Source organism: Cryptotermes secundus, unplaced genomic scaffold, assembly GCF_002891405.2.
Source record: "Cryptotermes secundus unplaced genomic scaffold, Csec_1.0 scaffold403, whole genome shotgun sequence".
Classification (NCBI taxonomy): domain Eukaryota; kingdom Metazoa; phylum Arthropoda; class Insecta; order Blattodea; family Kalotermitidae; genus Cryptotermes; species Cryptotermes secundus.
Window position 1 is genome coordinate 519,842 of NW_019739948.1, and position 22,380 is coordinate 542,221.

Genomic DNA, 22,380 nt, shown 5'->3' on the forward strand with positions numbered 1-22,380 from the left:
TTTTTTTTTGTATTCTGTAATTTTAATTTGATTAAGATTATGTTGGATTTGAATAATTCTATCTCCTGGGATATAACACCATGTAGCTCAGTAACAAGTCAACCAACATTTCAGAAGGATATTCAAAGCTTTCCTTGCCACCTGCTTCATGCTGGCTTCTTGCTTGGCTTGCTCTCTCATCCTGAAGATGGAGACATGTTCCTCATAAATTTTGGTTGATTTTCACTGGACTACAAGCTGTTATATTCCAGAAGACAGAAGTCTTCGTCACCCCACTGTGAGAATCATAAATCCTACAACTTATTACTTAACTATAAATGTCATTAAATTCATTGGACATAACATGAGAAGTGAGACTGCAGATTCTCACAGCAGCAACTATGAATATCACTGTCTTTTAAATTACAACTTTGTGTAAATGGTAGACAGTTACCGCCATTTCAGAGGATTCTGTTGCCTACATCTTCAGGGTAGATGAGTACCAAAATGATGGAGGCAGCTGAAGTGTTTGTATACAGGGTGTCCCAGGAGGAATGTGCCAAACTTCGGGAGGGTGTTCCTTATGTTAAAGTATGCCGATATAACCCAAAACACCTATGTCCAAAGTTGAACGGTTACGGAGATAATGGCCCGAGAAAAGTGTGGTCTTCTAGCGGGTCCACGGATTATACCTATCAGCTGAGAGGAATTATCTCTGAAGAATGCAGTCTTCTATACACGGTGCCAAATCCCAGAAGACTGCATTCTTCAGAGATAATTCCTCTCAGCTGATAGGTATAATCCGTGGACCCGCTAGAAGACCACACTTTTCTCGGGCCATTATCTCCGTAACCGTTCAACTTTGGACATAGGTGTTTTGGGTTATATCGGCATACTTTAACATAAGGAACACCCTCCCGAAGTTTGGCACATTCCTCCTGGGACACTCTGTATATCTATCAAGGTGTGTGGCACCATATTCAGCTATCTTCACAAGCATAAAATTTCATACTGTTGTGATGTTTATAATTACTGACTGATGAGCACTGCTTCATACAGAATATCTTAGTACTAAATTTCACATGACTATCTCCAGTGAGTCATTATTTATGGCCCATAAGACTGAAAGCTGAACACAGATTTCATGCAGTCAATATTTTGTTTCACAGTCTATAAAAAAATACTTCCAAAAATGTTAAATATTCTTTCAACATTACTATACATAGTTTCATAATCATACAATGAGTGATTAGTATTGTTCAGATCTCAGTTTCGTGCATCTTCCATGTTTTATTACAGGCTGCACAAAGCTAAAAGGTACAAAGTTTAGGTGCCTAAATTCACATAACATCCATAACAAATTTTGTGAAAATTGGTGAACTGTTTCAAAAGCTGGAACAAGTGACACACATGTACATGAATAGCATGTTGCTCACTTGAACCTACTTCCTTTACTCAAGAAATGCAAACAGGCTGGTGGTGATGGTGGTGGCGGCAGTGGCGGTGGTGGTGATTTTATTACATAGCAGAGGAATTGTGTGGGCTACTAAGTAAATTGTGAAATGACTGGAGCAGAAATGGAACAGCAATAAAGCCATCTCTTTTCATATTTCATACATAAAATAAGATAAATTACAGCGACATGACACCAGATCCACAAGGCCCCACAGTCTGTGACCGACTCACATATCAACCCCCCGCCCCAGCTTAAGGGTTAATGCCCTCCCATTAACCTTGCCTTTCTACCCTGACACAATATCCTATACCTGCACTAACCTTGCTCCTGTCCCAGACTCTTCCCCTCTCCCTCTCCACTGATTTCCCATGTAGACTTGCCCCTCCCTTCCCTGCTCTCATACAGCTGAGTTCATTTCCAACACTAGTCTGCTTGCACCTGTTCTCACTGTCTCTTCGCTTGCAGATTTTCTTATTTTTCCTTCTACCTTGAAGATGGAGGTGATACGTTCCTCCGAAACGTCAGTTAACACCACATCTACATGGTGCCACATCCCAGAAGACTGCTTTCTTCATAGTCACCGCTGTAAAAACCTCAAATCTTACAGGACAAAAGATGTTTATCTTTCTTTCATACCACCAAAAAGACAGCCTTATTAGAAATAAAATTATTACATTGTAATGTTTATGGATATGGGGAGCAATTACTGTTCCACCATCTGTAACCACTAATGTTCCTGAGATGTTCTCTTTTCACTCGTTACTTCACAGCAATGCCACTGCTCACCCACTGCACTCACCTCTTCACTCCACTCTTTTGCACTGTACATAACCAAACTGAAAATATGACTCACCAATAACCAACTTGTTGACTTACTGACTGCACTGCTTAACTGAATGCTGACAGACTCACTACTCACTCAACTGCATGTTATCTAATATATTCTACTCCACACAGTTTCATGAATCTACATTCATCAGCACTAGTACTGCTCACATCTCGTAAGTTTCTATGACCACCATGCTGGATTTATTGACTACAAAGTAAACGGTACAAAGGGGAGATATTGAATGGAACAATATCCATACCAAGTTTCATAAAAATCAGACAACTGATTTAAGTTACTCATATTAGAGTATAGACACACAATGATATCACAGGCATATATTTCTTTTTATATAAAACAAGTTCTGGGAAGAACTAGTCACCCACTTTCCTTTCACTTTGTGTATTTGATACAAGCTGAAAAGTCACTTTAGGATATATGCATAATATAGTCAATAAAACAATACTACACTGTGGTGGTATTACCAAAGGGACATATTGGTGAGATACACTGGTGAAAATGCCTCATGTGACACTGTTTCCATACAAAGTTCCATGACGATTAGTACAGGCATTCAAGTCATATCAAGGTTATAACTTCAACAATTTGATAGGCTTCATTGTGGGTATTACTGATACAAGGGGTTCATGAAGTATGCTGTTGAAATGGCCTTGGGTGGCAAGGTATGCATACCAAGTTTCATGACAATCAGTTAAGGCATTCAAGTGACATTAAAGTTCCTACCTCAATTTCGGTGGCTTAATAGCTAGTATTACTGATGGGTCATTCAGATGGCCTCAGGTGGCATGATATATATATATAACAAGCTCCATGGTATTCAAATGTTGTTAGGGGAGAGGGGGTACTCTCATAAGCCTAATATTATTTTTAAAAATAAAGCAAGTAGGTTAAAAAAGGAAATAAGTCAATAACCTAAGAGCACATTCAGAACAAGAAGTTAAAAAGAAATCTCTGAAATATACACATGTGCCACTCCTACAGGCACTAGATCATAGCTGGGTTCCATGTTTTAAAGCTACCTCTGTAACCGTGGGATTGCAGGATCCTTATTTCTCACCACATTAATAAAATAAAGTATCAATTAATTGGTTCAACTTCTTTATTAAAACTGTCACAACACAACTATATCAAGGTCAGTGAATAGTTTTGGCTCTCCTATATGTTTCGGCTATTAATAGCCATCATCAGGCAAATACATGGCTAACATATATACACCACTGAACTGCAGTATTAGTAAAATTGGATACAATAATATTAATTATATAAAATATAAAATTAATTAATTGGTTCTGTGTTCTTTACAACAGACTACACTCAGTTCCCCAGCAATCAGGGAAGCAGACAAACTAACGCAAACAACCAGCAGCCACAATATCGAGGCCAGAGCCCCTACAAACAACCACCTCAAGGACTGACACAACAGGGGCAGACAAACGCAGCCTATGCACAACCCAGCCACAACACTCAGCAAGACGTGTATGTGCAGAATATAGATCCACAAGAATATAACGAAAACTACAATACAGCGGTGAGTAATTCATTGATAATGAAGAACAGCGTCAGTCAGCTTTGTGTTAAATTCACCCATACCAGATTTAGCCATTCATGAGGTATCTCAAAACAGAATATGAAAATGCATTATTTTTCCTTATTACTACTGGAATTTTTTAGACACAGAATATTTTAAAATCTAAAAGTCTGTGACGATGGTATATTAATACAATTGTTGTGTGTCTGGACATTATCCATTGTCCTGTTTTTATTTAAAACACACAATGTTTCAGAGAGTGGATTTTGTCTATGTCTTCAGGTGGAACCTACTCAGTTGGGCCCAATCACTAGAGCCAGGCCCCTATCTCTGGAGAGAATATTTTCATAACAGCACTCTATATTTGATGGAACTGTTTGATTCATACGATTAAAATAACTCTTTAATATTATGATCCACTAATACAATTAAAAAGAACTGGCATTCGATCCTAACCTAAATCATGCAGTCTACTTATACTGATATCCATTTGCCTAAGATTTGCTACATTCATCTCCACTTCAGACTTCCAGCTGGCCATTTTCCAAATCATATATCTACCTAAATTCTATACACATGTGTTTTGCCATCATCAGCTCATATATGTATTCCTACACTACTAGTACAACAGGATAAATCACAAAGTTTCTCATTATTTGACCTTTTCCATTACCCATAATTCTCTTGCATTTTTATCACCGTCCTTTCAAATGAAGGTAAAGGGTCCTTATGACCAAGCACCATGCTACAATAGTATATGGAAGGCACAGAAGCAACACTGTGCATTCTAGATTTCAATGTGATGGAGGTGAGTAATCATGTTCATGCTGATAGAGTTGTAATCTTGCTCATCAGTCAGCACATAAGACACAACTTTTTCGGCAGTCCATTGCATGTTAAGATCTTGGGTCAAAACACTGACATGATTCAAATGAGATTCCCACCTAATTAGCCAAGTTGCAGATAGTGATGAGTCTGTTTTTTTAAAGATGTCCCTAGATTCATGAAACATGTTCATGGATATTCTAAATGCTCAGTATACTAAATTATATCACTCAACTTTTGAACAAGGAAAAACAATTAAATATTTGAATGTCCATGATTTGTTTAATCCGTCTTGCAGTGCGTACACTTATCTATCTTCTTCTCTCACTCTCACTACATGTTTCGGCATAAAAATGCCATCTTCAGGTGCTACTCAATTCACGTCAAACTAGTACATTGTATGCCTTGTCTTCACTTTAAAATAACTAAAATATATGTCCATCATATATATTGACAAATGTCAATCGTAAAAATATTAAAACTGTTCAGGNGTGAGAGTGAGAGAAGAAGATAGATAAGTGTACGCACTGCAAGACGGATTAAACAAATCATGAACTTAAATCAGTGCAACAGGACGCTAAAATATAACATTATTTGAATGTCATTCCTTGTTTCCTCTCTGAAAACAAATTTTAACATCTAGTAGGTTTCTATAGGAGTTTTGTCCAGTCTGAAGCTAAACTTGATGCACATGTGCTGCTCTTTGAAATCTGTTACGTTCTGAGAGAAGGCAACCCACAGAGGACACAACACACAAACCTAATTCACAAGTTCTTACTTCTGAGCAGGGATTAGACATAAATTTCCCACTCCATCTCTGTAATCACCAAATATTTTCCTGACCATTTCATTTTCAAATACTTGTAATTTACAAAGTTTAACACCAATACAAAACAAGTGGAAAAATTACTATTCTATAAGGCTTCAATCTTCAGCGTTTTGGAAAGTAGACATGATAATTCTTCAATGGAATAATAACAAGAATTCGCATAATTTATTCTTCACCTAATTTCATCATGAATCTCATCTATATTTGCCATTCTTGTCCCCAGATACTTCAATTTTCAAATCTTTTCAGACGATTTATTATAAGCATGTACATCATGGCACTACTGCCAATTTTTGTTGTGTCATGAATAAACATATGCAATATTCAGTATCTCAGAGCTTTGTCTATGAAAGGCAGTGCCTTCTGGATGGACACCATGTAGTCCAGTAGATTCTTACCAAAAAATTGGCAGAATGCTGGATCCATCTTCTGGGCAGAAAAATAGTAGATGGTGGAACCACATTCCTCAAGAACAATGGTAAAAATCTAACAGTTTACATGGCAGAACATCCTAGTAAACAATAATCTTTGAATACATTTAAATTTATCTTTATTTACTTCTAGATCACTATATTTGTTGCCCAATGGGATAATTTTTGCATTGTCCCTATATTCGCCTCTTTTGTGAAATACAAGTCCTCATCATTAACACTTAAGCTAAGAAATGTTCATGCAATAGCAATGCTTAGTTTGTTTTGTGTCCTGATGACAAAAAATGAGGCTATCACTGTATGATTTTAGTAATGTGGTTGCTATTTTAACTGTTTAAACCAGCCTAGTTTTCTGTCACAGTTCTCTCCCACACTATCCTTGCCAAGTGGCAATGTTATTCACTACATCTGGTTTATCCTGTAGGCTGACACAGTTACCTATAACATGCCACTATGGGGGTATACAGGAAGGTTGAGCACATGGTTGGAAATAAACCTCCTAGATCAACACAACAAAGAGTCATATTTGGGAATAGTACTCTTCTTCACATATTCTCATACACTCCAAATACTGAACACGGTTTCAATAGAAAATTATTTCCCCATCATTTCAGTATTGCTTACTGCAATCTGTGATAAAGACAACTGTCAGTTCTGAACTCATGTACAGTCAATCTTCATCATCAATCTACAGCTTCATCTAAAGTAGAGGTGACACTGCATATGTATGTAACAAAATAAAATTTGCTTAACAACTTCCAAGATATGCTCAATAATACTAATTTTCATAAAGATCTGTTCATTGGTTTCAGAGAACAGATATATGGATGGGCATGACTTCCCAATTCTGTACTATTTCTTGCATTTTGTACAAACAATGTACGTGGTGCGTTCCGTATATAAAGCCTCCTATTTTTTTGTGTTAATATGTAACGTCTGAGCTGGATGCTGGTGGTGTTGTAGTAAAGGTTGAACCTTCCCGCCAATGTACTATTAGTTTGGTTGTCATGTGACAGATAGCGACGGCAGAGCAGTCTACCAAAATGGCGTCTGACATAGAAGTGCATATGAAAGAGAAATGTGTTATTGAATTTCTCACTGCCGAACAAATTGTACCCATTGACATCCATCGACACTTGCTAAAGGTGTACGGAGACAATACAGTGGATGTCAGCACAGTGATTCGGTGGGCAGTGCATTTCAACAGTGGTGAAAGTGAGGTGCACGACAAGCCACGCCATGGGCATCCCTGCTCAGCTGCCACTCCTCACAATGAACAGCGCCTCATCCAAACAGATCAGCAGATAATGACCAGGGACTGTCAATTCTGAATGCTACAAGACGAAGCTGACTAAGCTGAAAGCCCGTATTTCCCGAGTCAGGCCAGAGAAGCACACAACCTTTTGCTTGTAACACGATAACGCTAGACCCCATACCAGTTTGGCGACCACTGCGCACATTGCAAAGTTTGGCTGGACTGTCCTACCACATCCACCTTATAGCCCCGATTTAGCACCTTCAGACTTCCATCTCTTCGGGCCTATGAAAGACGGACTACGTGGGCAACATTTTCCAGACAACGATGCTGTAATTGCAGCTGTAAGAAAGTGGCTAGCCTCTGCTGGCGCAGACTTTTACAGGCGTGGCATACAGGCTCTTGTTCATCGATGGCAAAAGTGCATAATGAATGGTGGTGACTATGTGGAAACATAGCTGTAACTAGCTGAAATCTTGCTCTATTTAACTGCGTTATTATGATTTCTGTATCTGTTGTAGTTTTCTTAAAAAAAAATAGGAGGCATTATATACGGAACGCCCTTAGTACAAAAGCACAGCACTGGAAAGACTGCCTACAGCAACAAAAATTCAGAAACCACCCAAGTGATATCACAGCTGGTAGAGGCACTATGTTACAAGCTGAAAAGTCGTGAGTTCAAGTCCCGATGAGGTTGATTTTTTCAATTTACCTAATTCTTCCAGCCACAATATGGCCCTGGGGTTGACGCAGCTTCTAACTGAAATTAGTACCAGGAATCTGCCTGGGGGAGTAAAGGGTAGCCAGTGTGTAAGGCTTACAACCTTACCACCATCTTGTGAGCAGACTGTATAGAGAAAATGTGGGACCCTCAACATCCCACAACCCTGTGTGCCTTCAAGGCCTGTTACTGGGATGGCTTTACATTTTACCTTTATCAGGACTCGAGAAACAACAGTAGAAACTATCCACAAACCAAAATCACGTTCCTTCAAACTAGTTACTTACAAACACATAAAATCAAGGCCATTTTTGATCGCTTAACTAATGAGAAGCAACTACTGTAACAGAATTATAACTCATTTTTATTAGTAACTGATGCACATATGAACTCAGTAATTAACTCCATGGAGCACATTCTTTCCTGAGAAACTAACTGTTGCTCAGATAGTCAAGAAAATCCCTGAATTTTATGTAACTTGAAGGTTCATTACCCTTTTCACAAGACCCCCATTGGTCCCTGTCATGAGCCAAATGAATCCAACCAATGCCACCCATTCTACTTCATCAAGATCAAGTTTACCATTATCATCCCATCTATTTCTAATCTTCCATGTGGTTCTTTTCTTCAGGTTTTCTTACCAAAGCTTTGTGTGTGTTTCTCTTCTCTCTCCTGCACGCTATTCCCTGCCAATCCTGACCTCCTTGATTTCATCATCCTAATAGTATTTGGTGGGTACAAATTATGAAGCTCCTCAGGATACATCAGGCCACATAGCTCAGTAACACTAGATGAAAAGATACAAGTTTGTAACAAAGCAGTGTGTTTAACTAAAGGCTGATTATTATTATTATTATTTTACTGCAATTGGGTGTTCACCCTGTTGCAGTAGAACTCACACTGATACAGACAAGGAAAGTTTATAAGGGAACAATACAAAACAAAATACATACATAGCTTCACAGATCCATTGCCCGTATTGGGCCGGATATTGACCTCGTCAGATTAATTAAAAGTAGTTGTGATATGCAACCAAGTCCAAATAGACACAACCTAGATACAATAGGAATATAATACAATTAGGTATTTGCCATATATTCATCAATAGAATAGAAAGCTTTCAAAATAAGAAAGTCTTTCAGTTTTTGTTTAAATAAATTAACATTAACCTTTAAAATATATAATTTATGTGGCAAATTATTAAAAAATTTTATGTATGTATAACACACTCCCTTTTGTATAATGGATAGTCTAACTGACGTGACATGTAGTCTATTTTGTACTCTAGTGTTAATTTTATGTACACTATTATTTGTAATTATTTTTGTTTTCAATTACAAACATGACCATGGCATACATAAACAAACAGGGAACTGTAAGTATCCCTAATTCTCTGAAAACCTCCATACAAGAACTTCTAGGCTTCATCATTCACATTGCTCTAATTGCTCTTTTCTGAGCCACAAAAACTCTTTTAACATACAATAAACAAGGTACACACAGTGTAAATCTAAACAAATAGTTATAAAAGGGCACGTGCTTGTGTTCGTTTCACTGCACTCGAACAAGGACATTTCACATTACTTCACTTGACTCATTCAACTCTGCCTAAGGCCTCTGTACTTGCAACAGCTTTCCTAACCCTTTTCCTAAAAGTGTTTAGTTTACAGGGGAAAGACGCTAGTATGCCTGCAGGTAAACTGTTCCAAATCTTTATGATCCTATTTACAAAGGAATATTTGCCAACATCTGTTCTTTGTTTCCTACTCCTAACTTTCCAACTATGATTGTCCCTATACTAAGGGAGCATGGTTTAAGCAGGCTATCCCTTATCGCTTTCCAAGCCGGTCTCCTGGTGTACGCCTTGTAGAGGTCGCACAGACGAGCTATCTGTCTATGCTGTGTCAGTTTCCCAACCAGATTCATCTGTAGGATTGGCAAATTTAGCTGCTCTTCTTTGTACCCTATTTAAAGCGCTAACCTGCCATTCTCTGTATGGGTCCCAACATACTGAACCATATTCAAGTATCGGTCTCACTAATGACACACAAGCTAGACATTTCATGTTATTATTGCTCTGTTTCAGTATATGCATTATTAAATGGAGAGCCTTCCATGCTTTTTGTAGCGAATAGTTTACATGATCTGCCCATCTTAAATCACTCTGTATGATTATTCCTAGGTATTTGAAGGTATTTACCTCTGGAATTAATTGAACCCCAAAATAATACGTTAGACGATCCTTCACCCTAGCTCTTGTGAAACTTACCGCTTTACTCTTATTTGGATTTATCTTCATTTTGTTTACTACCGCCCATTCCCCTAATTTATTTAGATCCATCTGCAACTTGCCAGTGTCACTACTATCCAATATTTTCCTGTACATTATGCAGTCATCTGCGAATAACCGTATATTTGAGTCAGTGTCCCTCCAAATATCATTAACATAAGCCAGGAATGGTAGCGGTCCTAAAACGCCCCCTTGCGGCACTCCCGACATCACTCTGACTTCTTCAGATAGGTGCCCGTCTACTCTGACTCTCTGTGAGCGTCCTGAAAGAAATTCATGTATCCACACAACTACCCTGAAGTCCACTCCGGTTTCCGCTCTTTTTGTGAGTATGAATTACACATGCACTGATTAATAGCATTGATCAAAACAGAAACACTGGAGATTACCTGAAATTGGTATAAAGTGATGAAACATGATGCGGTACTGAACTATATTGTGTGTCTCTCAGACCAACATTTTGAAATATTTTTTACTAAAGTCTACAGTTTATTTTTCTGTTTCTTTATACTTAAGGCTGATGACCAAACACAATACAAGCAGCAGTCTGGAGTCCGTCAACCTAACAAGTCGTCATCCCGGTGAGTGTTTCAGCTCTGTATTATCTGCATGTTCCAGGGGAATTTACATACAGTATGATATCACACTGAACAATATGAAGATTCATAATTAAGATGATTCAAATTAAATGATGAACATTGATGTTCAATACTAAAGTCAGACCAGAGTAACTCAAATTAAAGACATACTGAATCTAATTTACTAAAATGCTTAAGTTCAGTTTAGTGTTAATTTTATAAAGGTATATAAATACTGACTACAGGAATTTACAAGTAAAAGTACATTAACTGTAAATTCAAGCATGTAACAAGTTATGTTTGTGCTAACTTCATTAATATCTGTATGTAGTCTGTAATGTTTGGTTGGTTTTGGGAACATGCGACACTGACTATGATTTTGTGTGAAGTCTTAAAGTTCTAGTATTTTGTCTCATCACTATGCCCTCATTGTAATAGAATTCACAGTCACAGCAAATATTCTATTATGTCTGGCACCTTCTTACTCCATCGCAACATGTCTGTAACAATGTATAAGACAGCAATGGCTGTATATATTTAAATATTGTATGCTGTTCAACAAACATGTGGTGGTGAAGTGGTAAAATATCAACTGTGAGATCACAAAAGTGTATCCTCCATGGCAGCAAAGCAAAGAGTCTCAAGAGGGCAGAATAGTCCTCCCAGGTAGTAAAAATGTTAAAAAGATAAATTTGCTAAGTTTACAACTTCAAGGGCTCCTGCATACTATGAGAGCTGAAGGGCATTGCTTCTTTCAGAGTTTCATTTTCCCTTGCTACAAGTTCTGATACAAATATGGAAAGTGTTTTAAGAGGAAGATTATACAGGGAGGATACTTAGATTGTTGACTGCTTCCACAGCTCTGTGTTTCACGGCAACTGGTGCACCGCTATCTGTGAGACATATACAAATTTTGCTGATGAACTGATATGCCTGTTGACTGATAATGTTCAGAATGAAGAAGTTACAATTCACAGATCATAGGAGGTGTTGAAAATGTTGTCCTTCTACACGTATATATCTTTCACTATAAATTGTTTCATTAAAAACACTGGTCCAACAATTCTTCTTGCATTTAGCACACCAGATAGCAACTTGCAATGGATGGAGCAGGACTTTGTGGTTTAGATGTGGATTCTGTGAACTTCAGTAGCGATTATTTTGCGTATTTATGTAATTCTTCAAGTGAAACCATGCTTCAACAGAAAATAATGTCAACTGTCGATCGATCTCACCTTTGGCGACAGACTGTAGAAGCCTACTGCAAAAACGAACCCTGCTAGCTGAATCACGTGGCTGAAAGGCCTGCATAAATTACTGTTGATTTATAGGGCCTAAGCAGCAGCAACTGTGTTGCCCTTCTTGCGCTAGACTGTGACACTTGAGTCACTTGAGATAGGCGTTTCAGTGATTTTCTAGGTGTATGTTCAAGTCAGGCTTCTATGCCAGCTAACTTTTTCTTAGTAAGTACTCAGAGCTTATGTTTTATTTCTTGTCTATTAAGAGTCCCACTGACCTAAGTTTATTCACTAAGTTGCTAATTGTGTTTGCTAGGTGCTTCTTCATCACAAAATTTACATCTACATTTTCACTGACACCTTCTAGCAGATCTGTATTTCATGTAGGTGTCATACAGGAGCACACGTTACTCTAAAGAATACCTCACTATGACGGAACACACTGCTCACTAAGTGTAACTGAGAACAAATGACTAATGGAGCTGATAACTGCCACCCACAGCTGACAAATCACAAACAAAATCCCTCACATGAAGCACACTGTTCACTGTGAAAACAATGCCGTGAAGAGAGGGCCACAGAGTTGACAACTTGTCTTCATTCCAAATGTTATAGGCCATCAAGCATATGGCAAAAGTCATATGCGCCTTGCAGCCAGTGTTGTCCCAGTCGCCATGAAGCGAAGAGCCATGAACCAGTCAACAAAACACTCTCTGTATAATAATTTTCTAACACATCAGTTTCTTCACATTAACAGAAAATGTAGCTGAAAAACTCCGATTGATAGAAAGTTAGTCTTTGTCATTTACACTGCTCTTCCTGTGTGCTCAGACAATGTATCATGTCACAAGCTCTATCCTATCATTAGATTTCCAGAATAGCAGATCAGATTTCATTTCCTAAGACCATCGGATAAAGCAGATAATTTCTGCTGCACTGTGCAGATATAAATTGCAACTGGTCAATTATAGGGAATATGCTGGTCATCTATTGATTATATGTTCATCAAATGTTCCATAGAGCCTCAGAATTTTCTGCAATATGTGCTGCACTACTTTCTTGCATACATAGATAACTTTCTTACATATCTGATGTCCGCAGAAAGGCTTAAAAATAATGGATTGCTTGAGACTGTATTAGAAAGTTACAGAAAGTTAATATCCACAAGTGTAAATTAATTTATAACATCATTTAGTACTTTACTTAAATATACCACTTTCAAAAGCTGCTATACTATTGCAGAGAGTACGAGTCTACTGAGTGAAGCATGAATGAATCCTTGCTAATTTTGTGTATTACCTTTTTTATACAGACCAATGTCACTGTCCTTCTTGAAATCATGCAAGGAGGCTGTAAAGTCTGTTTTGAGACACAACACAGAAAAAAAAAAAACTCTTTAAGTCAGAATGAATACTAAAACTCTGTAACAATGAGAAATCTGGATCAGAACTCTATATGATAGTGTGACGTGGATGGCACAACGCTCGTTAAACACCCCCTCCCCTGCAGTGATGTAACAGGGGACACCGCGGTTGCTATGCAGCAATAAACAACTCTCGGCAGCATTACCCAGCAACATCTTTGTAAACACAGCGTCACGCAACAGGGGAACCCATGCAACAACTGTTGCTAGGCAATCGGTAAACACGATGTTACGCAACAGTCGTACCTATCACGTAACTGTTTTCTGTGTTGTCCATGCTGAGCCTAAACAACGAGCAGCAAACACTCTTCAGTAGTGAGTGAGCAAGTTACTAGAGAGTAACCAGTCAGTTGCAGGCTAGCAGTCGCTAAGTGCAGTTGAAGTCTAGCAGTAGCCGATAGCAGGAGGAGTATTAGTTATACTGCTGATGGCAGTAGTTGGAAAATTGTGAATTGTGAGAGCGAGTGGAATAAATTCACTATATCCAATACGGTGTGAAGTTATTTGTCGCGTGCCATACAACCAACACATGACAATATTTTACAATATACGTATATATAACTCATCTGAACTCTATTCATCAAGTGCCTCTCATCCTCATACAAGAGCCCTTGAAACTATTACGTTACTTACTGACACAAATATGAACAAAGTGGATTTTCTTTTGGCAACAATTTTCTCATGCACAGCAATGACAGGAATGAACTGAATTTTGCTCCACAACTGTCAAGCACATCTTCAGCAACCATTCCTCCTATCACCACCATCATCACAACAGTAAGAACTACCACAGCATCATCAACCATCATCACAACAGTAGCTCCTACAAGGTATTGCTCAGAAATATGGGCAAGCAAAAGATTACCTACAATTACAGTAATTAAAAACTCCGAAGAAAAATGAAGAAGCCTCTTGACATTTAAGAGTATTTTCCCATATGGCGCCACTATCATTCAGTCATTGCAGCAGATGTTAGACTTTGCAACAATTTTGTTCCAATTTCAAAGAATCCCAGACTTGAAAGGGGTTCTTTCCCTTTGTCCAGTAAATAAAATAAAATACATGAGCTTGTCACTGTGTTGTCTGCCACTGCAACAACATGGTTGCAGTCGATTTTTTAAACATTTAGAAAGACAGCATCCATTATACTTACACCACACACAATATAGAAATTCTATGTATGTACAAACAGACCTTGCTAGTTGCAGAGTTACATTCCTGAATATCTCCATGAATAGCAAACCTGCAGTCCATGAGCCTTAATAATTATGCCAAGAATAAAGTTTGGTTCCCTCTTTGCTTCTCTCTGAATCTACTCTAAGGGAAAAAGAATTACATTAACAAATGGACTGTAATGTAATATAATACGAATGTGTGAGGCTTACAGTGTAAGATAGTGACTATACAGAGAACAGTACACTGTAAATGCTATTCTTAAAGAACAGAATTACAGTCAGCTTTATGACTGAATGAACTATGCTTTAAAATTTTAAATGCATAATGAAATCTGCAAACTACTAACCTGTAACTGGCAAAGTTATGCAATTTTCCTTGTATTATTTTGAACATATTAACATGTAAATGTGTTGCAGTAGATGGATCACATTAGTAGTACTATTGTTGTTCCTACTAGAAAGGAAGAGAGAAATAAAGAAAATCATAAGGAAATAAATTTACATTAGAATTACAAAATTGCTACTCATCTCACTTCTAAATAGCTATTAATGCCCTATCACTCAGTACAAGGTAGCACACACTGAAAATTCTTAAAATCAAATATACTTCATGTCATGAATAGAAAACCATTCACGGTGAATTGAATGTAGAAAATAATCACAACAAATACTACATAGAACTATAGACGATTCATCAATATTTATTTGTAATAAACAAGAGTGTAATGATGCATGCTTATATAATTCATACAGGCATACATTACTTTGTAATTCAACTCTGCATTCATATATTACATAGCCTTATTGAAGAAATTACAATTCATTCAGTCACATTGTGTAACTTGATGCAGATTATTTTATTGTTATTATTATTATTGTCATCATCATCATCATCATCATCATTGTTATTATGACTCTACAGCCCTTTGTTACGCCTTGGAAGCTTTTTCAGTTTCTAGATCCTATACACAGTCAGTAGGACTCCTTGGATGGGGATCGGCCAATCACAAAATTCATGCAGATTACTTTTGTAAAATTAATGATTGGGAAAACTAAAAAACAAGAATATCAGACATTTAGATATAGCATGTTTCCTCTCTTCCATGGCATGCTCGACAGTGCAAGCAAGACATCATGCATCCTTGCAAAAACAGCAAGTTTCTTTCCTGGTGCACACTCAGGCAGAAGAGTTCGGTGCTCATCCTGTCCAGTCAGACTGACAAATTATGCATACATTTGTTTCATAGTGGCACTGTCTAGAAAATTCACTGCATAAAAACACTTTTCTATTGCACTTCTCACATTCTCTGCATGCGAAGTTCACACGAACACATACCTACTGCCAAGAAGATATGTAGTGGCATTCCCCTCAGCATTCCACTGAACTTGTTACAAGTGGTGCAGATACAGTGTTACAAATCATCGAGTGGTGCCTGCATCAGTGTTCCCACAAACTTGGCATGACTGATGTGGAGATGACGTTATGTTACTGTTTCTTTATACACAAAGAAGGACTTAACCTCATTAAGTCCGTCTTTTGTTCAAGAGATATTTTTGGTTCAATATTGAAAGAAATACAAAGAAACGTTAATTTAAGCCTTAAAGTGACATGGGAGACTTTATTTACCATAGATATTAAGAAGTATCCATTCAGACTTATGAGATTTTACAACATAATATTTCATTATAAATCCAAGTCTTAAACTGACATGCGGGCAAGATCTTGTAACTTCATATAAAGAATGTCCATAAGTTCATAATTGAAAAGCTGTAATCCACAGTATGTGTATTTAGGGTTTATTAAAATGTCATAAAGAAAGAGCTTGATTCTTCCTTGTTTGCTGAGTGATGAGGCATTACATAGCAGTGAAATTCAATGCCAGAATTCATCTGTAGATATAGAGCCTATGCTCATATGTATCTTGTGCCTCATGTCCCTCTGCAGACCACAGACGAGACTTAGGGTGGATCCTACAATCACTCCAAACAACAAGAAGTACAACGCCGTGCTAGCAGCCATAGCCACTTCATCACCTAAAGATCAGGCAACACCTATATGGACAAGCACCACCATCTTCCCTAATGTCCCGGACTTCGATACACCTTACCTACTCACACTACAGGATTCCAAAGTCAAATCCAACTCAAGGCAAGCCACCAACACAAACTCTCGGCAAAGCAATTCCGTACTGCCCAAGTCTCGCAGAATAACACTAGCTCCATCTTCATCTCTTGCTGAACTTTCCTCTACTGCAACATCCAAACCAACTCAACCATCCAGATCTAGGAGTTCTTCCCGTCGAACTTCCCTGGATCCCTCTACAGAAACAGCAACTGGGAGACGAGGTTCTGAGGGAGTCACACTCGGTGCTTCGTTGTCAGGAACTTCTAGATCAGGCAGTCAAAGTGCTAGTTCAAAAAGTAAGGAGAGTGATACTCGACGTACTGCTACCAAATCTTTTACAATTGGAGGCAATACAAGCCCAACTTCAAAGGCTTTCTCACTAGAAGCCGAGATCAGTGCTATTGAAAATTCTTTCACATTGAATAATGCTACTCCTAGACGTGACGAGGAACGTGGACATAGTGGTTTTAGAACTGATCCAAAGATTTCAACAAAATTTCAAAGTCAGATTCAAAGAGATGCCAGTGAACCAGTACAAAGAACAAGGCTTGTGTCTGAATCTGCATCATCCCTCTCTAGTGACTCAAACACTTCTCAAGAGCCTCTCAGTAGCCAAAGATCTGCAGTCTCTTCTAGAACTCCTCAGTCTAGACAACCTGAAACTCTGGTATCTCGCTCAACATCAGAAACTCCACGCTACTTATCTCAAAATGCTGGCAGTGAGACTGTTTTATCTCCTTCTGCCCAAATTTCTACATCCTCACAACGGAGTGATTCGCGAAATGAACCAAATCCTACACCCTCATCTTCAGCCTTGAGATCCTCTTATGATGCCAGCCTGGTTGAGGCAGATGATGTGAACTCTGGGCTATCACGTAATTCAATTGTCCAACAATCAGATGTTTCCATCAACAATAGAGCAAGGTCAAGAAGCAGTAGCCAAAGGAAACCTACTTCTTGTGCTGATGCTGTAGATACCAACTCAAATGCAGGATGCAACGAAAAACTGCCGATTAGGTACTTTTTTAGTAATTTTTACATCAGACAAAATAACCCCATAACTATCCAAAAAGAAAATACAAGGGATTTCGATATTTATAAAACATTTCAAAGAACTTTCTTCTAGAAGTGCAAAGGATTTTCTTTTATTTTATTACATAATGATTGCTATTCAAGTAATTCCTTACTTATTACCACAGCAAACTTCAATGCAGTATCATAAAAATGAGCTTAGTAAGGCCTTCTGCAGAAGACTAACATTCATACAGCCAGAGAAGTAATTTCAAATAGCTTCATAATTTTCTTTCTCTCAGAAATATTTGTGATAAATTTTTCTATTTCTAAAATTTAGCAGAGAGACAGTAAATGTTTCCTTAATGGTTTCTTGAGAGTGTTCAAGTTGAACACCTATCTGTTAAAAATTTCACACTAAATCAGTCCTTCATATGAAGCTGTTTGATTGACAGTAACACTCAGTGTAAAGGCCTGAAATGACAAGAACAAAAAAGATAGTACAACTACTGATTTAATGTTGAAGCTGCATATAAAGAAATGTAATCAGTAGCATATACTTATCAGCTTTCTCTTATAATAAATTTGGATACTTTCATTTCACAATTTTTATGCCTGCACTGTATATACAGAACTTTTACTGTAATCCCAGTCTCATTATGGATAGGTGGGTAATAATTTCAACAAAGAAATTCTTTTCCCACAAAAGCATAACAGTTATTCAGATACAAGAAAATATGCTAAAAGATGACATTAGTACCACTTAAAATGGCTCTTCAAACTGCATACCTTATCACTGAAACTATGCTTATTTATGAATTATAAACCAAGATTCCAAACCATTATAAATTAAATCTCTTTCGACAGTTTTTCTAGGAAACGGGGTGCTTTATGATTTATTCTTTTCATTTACTCTTGTTTCTGTACTTCTTTCTCCTGGCAGATTAAGACCTACAACAGCTTCCCCTGACAGTCAGTCGACCCCTGCTCCTGCCAGGTATGACATGGTTTCCAAGCCAGTCTTCAATGCTTCAACAATGCTTTTTGAATGGCCCTTGGGTCAGGAAGGACAGCAAAACCTTGTTGCTTCTTTGCTTGCTTGCCTGTTTGGAATGTTAAATTAAGTGCACATTTCAATGCATGATGGTACTCATACATTGCATTGAATAAATACAATTAATTATTAGTAATAAGATAGTCATGTTCACAAACGTTGCTATTTGCATGACTTGTTGGCACCTACTGTGTTTAGACACAATCATCTTATCGCTCTTACAGGACAGTTTCCTTTTCTAAAACATCTCTCCTTACAGTGAACTGGCAAAAATCATGACTGTAATACAGAATTTCATAATAGCTTATGAAAAGCTTCTTCATATAAACTGACAAATACAGATTTTACACGTAACATAATTAAAAAAAAAACACTTATTAATACCAATTTTGTTGCATTTTGTTCTTTGTGCTCTGTATGCAGCAGAGCACACAGATTAACACTGCTGGCACATGATGAGAATGGTATTTGCTTGTGCAGTTAGTCAACACGGTTTCTATGGAATAACTAACTGCCAGTTTTGTATACATATAATTAAATTGTAAATGCACATCAAGCTCTTCATGCTAGAAGAAAACAGATTTCTGCAAGGTGTCTGTTACTTCATAAACAACATTCATATATTTATATAAAATAAATATGTAAGAAAAGTAGAAGTAGTAATTGCGTTGAGTATTCACAGTATACACAGATTTAAGTCAAGATCCATATTAACAATTGCGGGACCACTGCTATTATAGAATAAGATGGTTATTAGAATGTGCTACAGAAGGCCAGATGGGCATTGCCTAGGCCTCTTGAGAAGAGGGTTCTTTAATGTTTCGAGAATGACAAATTGGCACACCTTCGGCCCCCATCAAAAGAAATAATAAGAGGGACGACACGAACCAGCTTGGTTTATGAATTCCAATAGAATCTTATCAAACCACTATAAACATTTTAATGTATTGGAACAGCCACTGTAGTTGTAAAGACTTTAGATTTTACACCCAATTGTATATTATTTATACTGTATGTATACATTTTAACTGTAATAGTGCCTTCTAACGGTATTGATGTAAAGGTATCCCTCTGAACATGGTCTCTGAAGACCGAAACATGTAAGGGCATGAACACACACACAAAAAAAAAAAATCTTAACCAGTCACACTGGATGGAACTATTTAACTTTTTCATAGTAATGTAGATATTGCAAGAAAGATTCATTCAGAATATGTAGTGAAATGAAGACAGAAGACCTTTTTCATGCCTTTGTTTTCTATTGGTTTTTCATTCTTCTCCTTTGGTTTACTATCCTGCTGCACAGATGGCACAAGATAGGGTGGTTGGCCACACAATGGATATATGCCATAATGTGGAGAAGGTCCCTGACCTACTTCTCCATTTTTGTCTCCATTCTGACCCTTGCTCTTCCCATCACCAACTTCAGATTCCAACACTGGAGCTGTATCATCTGATATGTCTGAATAAGCAGGGCTTTGTACCTCTTATATTTAGAATAAATTTAATGAGTAGCATATGGAAAGTTTAAAACACTCATGGTTTTGGGATCTGTGTGCAATCCTCAATGCAGTATAATTGTAGCATTTATCTCTGCCACAGTAAAGACTTTGGGACTGTGATCAGTTGCAGGTTCTGCCCACATTCAGTAGGAGCCTCCTCCACAGAACCCCCGAGATACCATAAGGAAGGTTACGTAAGACCAGAACTGGGAATAACTGACAAAACAGATACAGTATGTGTAACAAGATATTCAAATTTAACAAATATTTCTTTAGATCAGAAATATGTGAATGGATATAATCCAAAATCAGGAAATTTGGCACAATCTGAAATTAGAACACTGCAAGAAAAGTTGGAAACATTAAGGATGTAATGGCACTGACAAGTGTAACAAATAAATAACAATAGGATTCCTTTGAGTACATCATATATACTACAGATATGTTGAGTAAAGACCATACAAGTGACCAAGGACAAGGTGAAGAGACTAAGTGAGGAAAATTGCCTAAGGGAGCTGGCGAGCAGACACATGGTGCTTATGGAAAGATCAAGAAGAATGAAGGGTTTGTTATAAGATGGCATCCAAAACTTACATCCCATCAGCCTCTTTTCCACTACGGGCAAACTATTCCAGAAGCTGGTTTTAATAATAACCCAAAACCGCACTGAAGAAAGAAATTTACTAAATGTAAGTCAGTTTGATTTTTGAACAGATCACATTACAACACTTCAATCTATGTCACCCTAAATTTCAAAAATATATCTACAGCTGCTGTGTTGTTGGATATCAAGAGAGCCTTGAACACAACATGGGACTCTGGCCTACTACATGAATTGTCAGAATTATAATTTTTGACAATTTTCATTAAGCTAATTGTTTATTTTCTCCCTGACAGACAATTTAAAATCTCCATACAAGGCAAATTCTCTACACCAAATAAATAGTGGCAGGTGTTTGGCAGGTGTTTGTCTGGGGTCCATCCTTCCCAGTATTTTACAGTATATATAAATGATGCCACCCTGGCACCTGGAACGCCTCTTTTCTCTGTTCATGGACAATACCTGTATTTATGCAACATAGAAACATGAACATCATGTTCTCTGCAAACTGCAACATGGACTCACTGCAGTGAATTTGCAGTGTGAGCACTGGAACATAAAGATCAATGAATGCAAATCTTAGGCGATACATTTCTCCAGAAGACAGTTCCTGACAATGTACTATGACTAAACAGATGAGATATTCCCTTTGCAAATAATGTAACAAACCTTGGTGTCACTTTCCACAGGAGGATGACAGAGACATCATATCAAAAGGACTGTAGCCAAGGCCTTGCGCACGTGCATGAGGGCCTATTCTCTATTCAGATATGGGCATTTCAGTACAGACATTAAACTTTCATTTCCAAAGCTCTGATTAGGTCAGTTATGACTTATGCCTGTCCAACCTAGGAGCATGCAGCAGATGCTCACCTCTTGAAATTGCAGCGCCTGCAGAATGGAGTAAACCACACCATTGGAAATCTTGATAGGTGCACACCAGGCCGCAAATAGCATGGCCTTTCGAAATACCTTATGTGTATGACTATATAACTAAGTTTTGAATGACACAACCAGGATTAATCCTAAACCATGTAATTCAAATGTACATCGTACTGGACAAGGAGAAGCCAGATACAGGACATATAAGAGGCTTCAACTTGGTGGCAGTCAGGCCTACGACCGTTCAGCTAACTGCAGTTGCATATGTTAAGGCAAAACCTGCTGCACAAGCCTTCAATGACAGGAATCCTCTGTATATTGTATAAATGTTACACAGTATAATGCAGGGACAATGGATGCACAGAGTCCATAGTGACCTGGATGCTGTGACAGCACTGATTACTCATGCTGACTCTACAGTGCAACAAACAAGCACCTACATAGAAAGACCGACCCTTTCTTCATCGAAGAGGAGGCCCAATATCAAAAAGGGATATGTCTAGGAGGGAATAAAAATCTTTATCCTAGAACTCAAGGAGACTGAAGCCAGGAATGACTATGCTTGAGAAGGCCAGCAACAATTTAACCAACTGACAGACAGGCGAGTCAGTCGAGAGTCACACAGAAGTC

General features: G+C 37.8%; 1 protein-coding gene across 5 annotated transcripts in view; it reads left to right on the plus strand.

The window, feature by feature from the left end:
• The window catches only part of LOC111872094 (mucin-12), a 317,589-nt gene that overhangs the window by 257,015 nt on the left and 38,194 nt on the right, over positions 1–22,380 (plus strand). For 3 of the 5 annotated variants that reach the window (XM_033754529.1, XM_033754528.1, XM_023865645.2), the window contains exons 10-14: positions 3,590–3,810; positions 10,678–10,742; positions 14,090–14,230; positions 16,521–17,717; positions 18,655–18,708. In XM_033754529.1, coding sequence (XP_033610420.1) covers positions 3,590–3,810; positions 10,678–10,742; positions 14,090–14,230; positions 16,521–17,717; positions 18,655–18,708 — 1,678 coding nt within the window. The remainder of the gene's footprint in view (positions 1–3,589; positions 3,811–10,677; positions 10,743–14,089; positions 14,231–16,520; positions 17,718–18,654; positions 18,709–22,380) is intronic. The other 2 variants (XM_023865646.2, XM_023865647.2) reach the window with 2 other exon arrangements.